Source organism: Nestor notabilis, unplaced genomic scaffold (genome assembly GCF_000696875.1).
Source record: "Nestor notabilis isolate BGI_N333 unplaced genomic scaffold, ASM69687v1 scaffold12810, whole genome shotgun sequence".
NCBI lineage: Eukaryota > Metazoa > Chordata > Aves > Psittaciformes > Psittacidae > Nestor > Nestor notabilis.
In genome coordinates, this window is record NW_009911624.1 from 24,814 (window position 1) to 34,505 (window position 9,692).

At 40.0% G+C, this 9,692-nt stretch overlaps 1 protein-coding gene across 1 annotated transcript in view; it reads left to right on the top strand.

The window, feature by feature from the left end:
- Positions 1-9,692, top strand: part of SYNJ2 (synaptojanin 2) — a 58,626-nt gene that overhangs the window by 18,046 nt on the left and 30,888 nt on the right. Inside the window, exons 4-6 of the mRNA XM_010015692.1 lie at positions 4,236-4,319; positions 6,169-6,230; positions 9,050-9,146. Coding sequence (XP_010013994.1) covers positions 4,236-4,319; positions 6,169-6,230; positions 9,050-9,146 — 243 coding nt within the window. The remainder of the gene's footprint in view (positions 1-4,235; positions 4,320-6,168; positions 6,231-9,049; positions 9,147-9,692) is intronic.

The following is a 9,692-nucleotide window of genomic DNA, read 5'->3' on the forward strand; positions in this document are numbered from 1 at the left end:
CTAACTGGATTGGATTGTTCTATGGGCCAGACTCTTTGAGATTAATGAAATAATCCTCAAGTGTTTTGAGGATTTGATAGGAATGAACATTCTTCTCGGGGCAAGGAGGCAACAACTTGCTGTCATTTTGGATCTAAGACAAAAGATAAGACTCCGCAATAGTCTTATGAAGCCCAAAGAAAGATATTTAGCAGTATGTATCAACTATAAAGACAGAGTGTTGTCCAAAATATAATTTGATTGTTGTTGAACTTTTAGAGAAAAACTAGTCTGATATTCTTGGATGTATTTCTTGTCCATGAGTTAAGGAAAACGGAGGACAGGAAAATTCTGGACACAAAGAGTTGCTTATTTTTCTTTAAGTTTCTTTTCTAAAGAACTGTTCATCTTTTGTGTTGTGACTTAGAATAAGAGAAACAGACTGCTATTGGACAGGGTAGTAAAATCAAAACTAGAACAACAAAAAAGTGGGATAAATATGTGCTTGTAGAAAAAACAACATTGTGAACAAAAGGTGATCAAGGCTTGGAGGAATATGAGAAAAGAAATTCTATACTTATCCATGCATAAATGCTGGAATTGCATAAGCATCAAAGTTGGAATCTTTTATTTATGACTGTAATTTTAACATGGATGTATTATCAGTGCTTATTTAAGACTTTAACAAATGGGGTTTCTTACAGTGTATATGGGTGTTGAGTTTATGTCTATTACTGAACTGGAAAGTCTTAGTCTCAGTCTTTCAACCTCCTTGCTTAAGAAGTGTGCTGGTAGGAAAGCTGTTGCCGCTATTACTGTGTAATGTCAAGGAACATATACAATGGAAGGCAATGTCAAGATCAGGAGTTGTGTTCCTTGGGGTGGTGAATGAAGGATAGTAGGTATTGCTGAAATTCAGGAAAGATTTGCATAGTTGTAGTGCGAAGTGGGTACAGTCTGTTTAAGAAAGGAATGATGGGCAGAGTAGAGATTTTAATGAGTCTCCCACTCATTAAAAACACTAGGTCTTTTTCCAGCTCATGTGCAGCTGGGAAGAAAATAATTTTGGACTCATTTGCATCGCAAGAATGAGGTGAGAGGATTGTGAAAGACCACAGGATTGCTCCAGAGAACAGGATTATGAGTCCTGTAAGTGAAAGGAAAAAAAGTATGTGCTAATGTCAAGAACTTCCTTGTGAATGACTCTGTTGGAAAGGCCATGTTCCGAGTTCAAAAACCTTATCTGAACTTCTAAAGGCTATATGGCAATGTGCATAAAAATGTCAGTTTCTTTAAAATGCCCTATCATCACAGGAGAGTTCTGTATTAGACCCCATCCTGGCAGAAGACCCCCCAGCCCATCACATCAGGGTGTGGGCATCCTGTTTAGATCACAGGAATGATTCCCAAATAGTTAGAACTTTTTTGTTGTTTTTTAGTTCTCCAAATGGACAGTTTAATAGAGCAGAAAACAGAAGAGGTAGTGAGCGAAAACCAGTGAACAGAAAATGTGAGTAACAAACATCTGTTAACTCTTATGACGTTGAATCACTAATAAGTGGAAATATGAGCATCTGTTAATGCAGAAAGGCAGAAATGTTTGGTCAGTATTTTTCTTTCGTATTTGGTATAGAGAAGGCAGGTATATATATTCATGGTCTGTAACTGATGAAATACTTTCCATTTAAACTGTAGCTCAGCAAGATGTTAAACTGCAAGTATTAAAATTAGAATTATTATTATTATCTTTTAATCAGTGGGTCTGGAGAATTTGCAGCTGGGACTTCTAAAAGAGCTGGCCAAAGAGAGATGCTTGAGCTGTGGATTTTTCAGTTAGTTATGGAAACAGCAATGTTCAGAAGATTGTAAAGAAAACTGAACCTCTGTGGCAAGCTGCCTGAGTGGCCAAATTGTACTTCATAAAAAGCTTTTCTGTATTCATCATCATTAGATGTTTCAGTTCAACTCACTCATCTCTAAGGTGACGACTATTGCCAAATTTTGAAGTGAGCCAGTCCTTACTCTTTTTTTGCATAGGTTTGGCACCTGATCCTCATTTAGTATGAGTCAGGATAATGCTAGGCTGTCAGTGGAGCTACACAAATTTGCTTTACCTTAGCGTTAGCTCCTCTGGGTCCATGACTGAATGAAAAGATGATTCAGTGTTTGGAAGTTATTGACTCATCTTGGTAGAACCTGTCCAAGAGAGGATGTGATAAAGAGGAAGAAGGTGAGCCTGCTCACTCCTGTCGTCCAGCTGCAAGACTGTTGCTGCGTTGCTTCAGCCAAGACTTGCAGAGCTAAGCCATCCCCCCGGCTTAGGGCTAGAGACCACAGACACCAATATGTCGGATGATCAAATAGCGTTTATTGCGCACACAGCGAGCATTATATACCTTTAGCAATGCGGAACTGAGTGTGTCGGCCCAATCAGGGGGCAAGTCAGCGGTTTTTGCCTTATAAGGTATTATTCTACGTGGCATTTATAGCTTACTCCCTTGCGTACATCGCGTGATCTTCCGAGCGCCCTTGTCCCTATTCTTTCCGTACATCGCGTGATTTTCCGAGCGCCAGGCCTTACTCTACACAAGACAAACTCTTCTGAGCACAGAACTGCATAAAGGTGCACCAGTGTGTTCCCGTGGTGATTAGCTTCTGCACTCAGGTACCAGCAATGTTTAGAAAACTTAACTGGGAGAGTGTGTTTTAGAGCCACATTACTCGCAGTGAGGCAGGCCTTGCAAGAAAGCTTCTATGAGCAACTCCCTCTCTTTAGGAGGGGGTTGTGCAAGTATGCAATGTGACAGAGAAGGGTTCCTAATTCATTAGTGTGAGGCTAAAACCATAAAAACATACAGGTTTGCACTACATCTGAGCTAGCCATCATTCTAACACTGACACAGTGGCCCTGACAAAGCCACTTAAATCTTTCTTCCTAGTGAAATGGGGATAGTAGTAAATGCTCTGCAAAAATATTGTAAAGATTAGTTAGATAAAACTGGTGACAGAATATTTAAATACTCACCTCTCTGGTGTAGCTATATACTACTTTTCGCAAGTGTAGCTCTAAAAATTATACACCAGTAGTGATTATAAATGAGAAGACAAGGCAAATTAAGGTGCTTCCCCTGAGCTACCCAGCCAGCACTTCTAGTAGCAAACCCAAAAGCACAAACCACAGTCAAGCTGTAGAATAACCCATTTTCATGTTCTTTTCTATTTCGGGTGCTACCACCTGGCTGGTAGCAGTTGTGCTAAATGATATGATGTGCTTAGAGAGGCAGCTACCTGGATGACCTGGATACCATTCCTCTGCAGGGCTGCAGAAGACTCATTGTCATGCATGAGATAACAGAGATGTGTATCATGTGTATCATGTATCCCACGTGGAAAACAGCCAGGATTCCACTGCTAAGTATAGGTCAGGGGAGTGAGCCAGGCCTTGCACAGTTGCTCTGTGGTCATACTGGATCTGAAGATAGTACCTTTTGTGCTAAGTTAACATATAATGTAACATTTGCTTGGGGGCTGGTGGAGGGGGAAAGCAAAGGGGGAAATCAGCCTTTGTGCTTAGCATAGATTTGACTCAAAATCAGCTCGTTAGCAGTGATCATAAGAACACAAGGGAGAGTTTGAGGTCTGGTTAGGGAAGGAAATAGGGAGTTTGGAGCCTCTCACTGTAAGCTTCCTGGAAAAGAAGTAGATCACATGCGGTTCACTGTATCTCAGAATGGGAGTGGCAAAGCTGCTGGCTTATTTGGACACTCTTGACAAGGCACAACACACAGTGAAATAAGAAATAGTAAATAAAGCAAGAGAGAAGCTTATCCGACACCTGGCATTACCAATCATCGGTCACAAGGAGCAATGACATTTTGCACAGTTAAGTTTTGAGAGAGACAGAGTGAGAGTGTATGGTTGGTCTTCCAGAGTGCCTCCACTAGTAGATCAAATCCATCTTCATCGTGGATTGAAGATTCCTTCCTTCTTGGCAGTGCTGGTGTTTTAAATTTTCTCTTATTTCTGGTGAGTAGTGAATTGAATCTGTTGCGATGACATGAAAGCAAATACGTTGTGCTTTGTTCCACTGCCTGTGAGACTATGGAAAAGTGGCTGAGCAGTAAGGGGATACAGTGAGGTACATGGTTTACTTTTTTTACCCTTTGAGTTCAGTGTCGTAATCTGTCACCTCAGAAAGGGGTCACAGACTGATAGATCTAACTGCAGAACTCCTTCCCTGTATTTTATTTTTGCAGACAATTTACTTGGATGATGACGTCTCTTCCTTTGTGCAGATCAGAGGTTCTGTTCCACTGTTTTGGGAGCAACTGAAGCTTCAGGTAAACATACAATCAGAAAGCCTACCTTACTTATCTCTCTGGCTACTTACAATTTAGAACTTCAATAGAATTTAATTGGGTTTTTTTTATAAAGAGCTGCAATGCTCATTCGGTGAAAATGCTGAGCTCTGTCATTTTAGGTTTACCTTGAGGGAAATTCTGCATGTTTAGATAAACAGAACTATATCAGGCAAATGGCTATAGTAAAGTCTAACATTTTCATGTGTTTGAGTGCCTCTACAAGGAACTATTTGTAAGGGACTGTGTCCTAATGTCCTAAGATGAAACTTACAGCAATATCTTTATAACATTTTCAATTTTATTTGAGGTAACCTTTCCTTCTCAAATGCTTGGTTGACTTGGTGATACTGACCTCCACAGTAAAATTTGGAGTATTTAGGAATACCAAGAGCTCTCTAGGAGTACATTACCTTGAAACAAAATATAATGTCTGGATGGTGTGTTTGCTAGATTTCAGTCAAAAGGGTAATGATGATCTGATCTGATCTTCTGCAAGGCAGAGATGTAGGATTTTATCAGGAAATTAAGCCCAGTGGCTTACATTTCATCTGTGACTTACATTTTATATACAGTTACAAGATCAAATAAAAATCATCCTAGCACTCTTTGCATTCTCTTAACAGAGGGATAAGCAACTGGAATGAGTATGCTCTTATATACATATACATTAGTAGAGAGAATGCATAGAGTGACTGTTTTTTTAGATACTTCGAAGATTATTTGATACTTTCTTATTAAATCTAGCACCTAGGTACTATTCAGAATTACTAGATTTAGGGCAAAAAAAAGATGACTAAAAGGTCTGTGTTGTTGTCTGTTAGCAACATCCAGTGCCACACTTGCTTCTTTTTATGAAGCAGGTCTGCACATATGGTCGTGCACATGCCCTCTGCCCATGATGTAGCTGTATCCAGCACTGTTGTTCCATATATTATGAAGCCAAAGAGCTTTTCCCCAAGTATTTTTGGCTAGTGGGTAGCATCTCTAGTTAAACAGAATTTTCAACTTTTTAGTGGGGACACAGTCTGCTTTTTTGCCTAATCTGGATTAAATATGCAGCTTTCATTTATGTTGGTGAATACTCATACCTCTTATTCCTTGGATTTGAATGTGCTGGCGTTGGTGTTAGAAAGAATTGCAGAAACTAAGCTCATGAAAAACAAAGGAAGATGATGAAGTACAGGAAACAATGCATGATCCTATAAATAATTAGCAGTGTAGTTTTTGGAGAGGAAAGAAGCCCTCTGCATACTGTAATAACAGTAGCTGTCATTCAGAAGGAGCTTGGGGCTCCTGTTGTTGACATACATATTAAAAGTCCTATTAGACTGATGGCACAGGATTTCTTCCTTCATATTTTGAAAGGACTGTTCTGATGCTTTTTTAGTTTGTGTGAATAATGAAAGATGAAAGAACTCGGGACACAACCCGTGGAACTGGCATAACTGCAGCCTTTTCTGCCGAGGGAAAGGCAGAAAGAACACTGGGCACACAGCATACTTGTGTGAGGCAGTGTGAGATATTTGCTACAGGAAGCTGGCAAAGGGATGTGATTTGTTTGGCCATAAAAAGATGTGTAGGTATTCCTTTGCTTAATGATAATCATGTTTTCACTTCTAATTGTAAACGTTGTTGTCTAATAAAAGCTGTGGATTTTGTATTAAGGATATTACGTGTGTGTGGGTGTGGAGTCAGTTAGAGATGTCTGGTGCTGTTAAATGTTTTTCTCCGAAGGAAAAAGGGAGACATCTAGTGATTTAGGACTCTAGCAGTTTAAGAAGTTATTTTTCTCTTTTTTTTTTTTTTTCCTTCCAATATTTTCTTTTAGGTGGGTTCCCATCATCTAAGGCTTAACAGAGGTCTAGAAGCTAATGCTCCTGCCTTTGACAGGTAAGCTTCGTTCCACTTTGGCAATAACACAGCAGCCTGGCATTTAACCAAGATTCCACTTTATGCCTTCATAGTAAATCCTGAGAGATGCAAAACACACAGCCAGTCTCCCAGGTGTTGAGAGTTATTAAGTGGGTTTACTTAATTTATTCACTTATTTTTGTGCACTTTCCTTTCTGTTTTCAATAGTAATGGAATTAATTTGGTCTCCTGGCTTGTTTCTGTAAAAGCTAAGAAATACCAAGTAACAAGCAAAAGGAAAGTCTGTGTAATCCTTTGTGAGCCAACAAATGTGAATTTACACCTAAAGTACACAGAACACGTGTTCTTTACCACTGTAACCCAAGTAATTAAAAAGTAAACACTGCTTCCATTCAATTATGGACTTGTTTTTCTCCCCACTGCTATACAGAAATAAGTGTCTTATTCTATGATCAGTATTGTGTGGTGGTATCATGCTGATGCTTTTCTGCTTTACCCAAAGACTGGCTTGTAAAAGTTTTTAAACCATTAAGACTCTGCTTGTCAGCTGGAAACTGTAAAAAAAGCCATGCATTAGCTTGATTCCTTTGAATGTCTGTGAAGTGCTATCCTTTAAGGGCAAACTCCTATGGATATCAATGGGAACATTGCCTGAAAAGGGCATGAAGAATTCAGGCTGTGGGAAATTTTCTATGTGTAAGTACCAGGTCATGTGATTAATGTTTGGTTTGGTTTGGTTTTGGCAAATCGGAGTTTATGTTGACTTTGGGTAAGGCTTCATAATTCCCTGATTTCATTTACTACAACTGTTAGTAAGCATGACATTTGTGACTATTAAGTTTTGCAGCACTGCAGACCTCAAACAGGGGTTAGAACCTAAAGGGACTATGCCCCATTAGCAATCCCTGCTCCAAAGGGTCTTAGCCTACATTCTCCACACTTTTTAAGGTTCTTAAGTCCTACTGAATTCAAATGCCTTTGAGACTCATGGTCTTGTGGTCATCTGGTGCCATGGTAAGTTGCCTTGCCAGTGTCCTTGAAGCTCCATCTTAGAGGTTTGCATTCCACAGCAGAGAGAGTTTATATAAGAAGAAAACAGGAACTTGTTTAGCATCCTCTTGTGCTGCCCAAGAAATTGAGAGTACCTCAGCAAGGTACTTAGCTCAGATAATTTTTTCTTTCTGACCCTGATACCAGTGGTGAGTAGCTTTCCTCTGAGAAATGTGAACATGAGTTTGCACTATTCCTTCTTTCCATTGTGCACAGCAAAGCCTTGGGTTTGATCAGGTTATGAGTGTCTCTGCTTACCTATCTACAAAAGACAGTCCTTTGAAAATGGGCAAAGAATAAGCAACTGCTTATAAGGAAAAAGGCCCTGAAACTTAACAACCTGATACAGCTTTTCTGAGAACATTAGATTGAATGGAGCCTGTTAAATTTAACCATCTGATAGGTTAATGTGTTGAGAAGGCACTGTGGGAAGTGAATGGTAATCTCGTTAGTGGATCTTTTGTGTTCCCTCTCCCTGGGAAATCCTCAGGCAGCTCTGCTGACAGTGCTCAAGCAGGTGACCTGAGCTTCAGCAATTTTGCTGTATGGAAGCAATATTGTCAAAGTAGGATTTTGATGCTGGGGTCAGAGAGGTGCAAAGGTATGGGAAGAGTTGGCATACAGAGAACTGGTTGCAGAATTAGGAACATAAATAGCACCAGAAAATATATTTAGCCATGTTTCTTAAAGGCCATGCTGGTGACTTGTTCTTTCTTTTATCCCCTTCCATGGTTTTCTTTGGGGCTTATTTCTGGTTATAGGATTTAATGGTACATGCCAGGAGATGTATGCTTGCTATTTCCCTGGCACTTTTTCCTTGCACGTCACTTTGCAACATGTAATAGCTTTTCATTTATGTGAGAGTTTATTTTATTTTTCTTGTCTATTTCTACCCAGCTTCCTTTTAAGTACTACCAAAGTGGTGTTAGTACATGATGGAAGATGGCTTTAAGGTCTAATTATTTCCCGATGAGCCAGCAGAACTCCTGTAGCACACACATGCTAACTGAAAAAAAATTATTGAGGGGGGAACGAGTGCCTCTGCATCTGGCTAAAAGCTCTTGACTTGAGAGTCCCTAAACGTCAGGCTTTGAGAGATGGGATAGACGCCAAAAAACCACCCACATTATACTTGTCCTAGTTTATGTTTTTCCTGAAGAATCTGGGTCAGGCCACTTGGCTGAAAGCAAGTTTGGTCTGATCCAATGCAACAGTTCTTATGATTGCTAACTTTCCTGCTTAATTTAATTAAGCTGAGAGTGAATGTCTCAATGTTGCAGTAGCTTAGAGATGTTTGAACTCTGTCGCATATGGCATGTGTATTTCTGCTGATCTGGCTTTGGCACTGGCATTCTAGGCCCCATTGCTGCTACCAGCTCTTTATAGGCTTAGCTCTGCAAGATGCTGGGCAATTCCTGTTGAAGTGTAATATGTTTTCTTCTCTTGTTGTCTTTCCTATGTAGTTCCCAGGCTGACAGCCAAGAGGTGGGAACATACAAAAGGCATTATCAAAGCTAACAGTGACATAAAAGGTCTGGGGCCTGTTTCCTAAGATGCCTCTTTCTTTAAGTTCAGTAGAGAATACTGTGTCCATTAATTGCATCCTTTCACCATTTGTACTTTAATAATTGATTGCGAGGAAACTGAGGAAGATATCTGTAGCTGCTGTGGCTGAATCTTTCTGCTGGATGGAGTGACCAGTGATCTTGACTTATGTATTTTAAAAAACATAGTAGGCAACATAACATGGTTTTGTTTAGTACCTATTATGGTTACTTTTGCTGTAGGCATATGATGCTTCTGAAAGAGCAGTATGGAAAACAAGTGATCGTTAACCTGTTGGGAAGCAGAGGAGGGGAGGAGGTGCTCAACAGAGCTTTTAAGGTAAAAGCAATATTTATTTTTTTTAACTGCTGATTTCCCCTGAGCCTCCATGTTCTTCTGTTTCCCTTCTGGCCCAGCAGGTGATGAGCAGTATATCTAAAGAAACTCTTATCTCTGTATTAGATGTTACGTACTGAGAGGGTTGTGCTTCATAGTCTCATGGCTTAATTTCCAGCACTGCCTTCCTGCTTATTTCTTCATGCATTTATGCACATTCTCTTTGATCAGGCTCTTTAAAAAAATTGCCTTAATTTACCTAAGAGTAGTTCTCATTTGCAAAAATGAATTGTGGTCAGTTTCGTCATAGTATGTAGTCACCTATGCAGTCAGGTGCCTCAGGGGGTTGCTGGAACTGCTTTGGGGGCCAGACCCTGACCCTGGCTCACTGAGTGTAAGCAAGCTGTCTGGCTCTGATTTTAATGGGAAATAGCTACCTTGCACTGATTATGATGGGAATTAGTTGCCTGAGTACCAGATGACAGTGATGCATGGAGAGAGGTTTTCCTGGCCCCTACGTGTCCCTAGACACAGCTAATACCTGAAAGC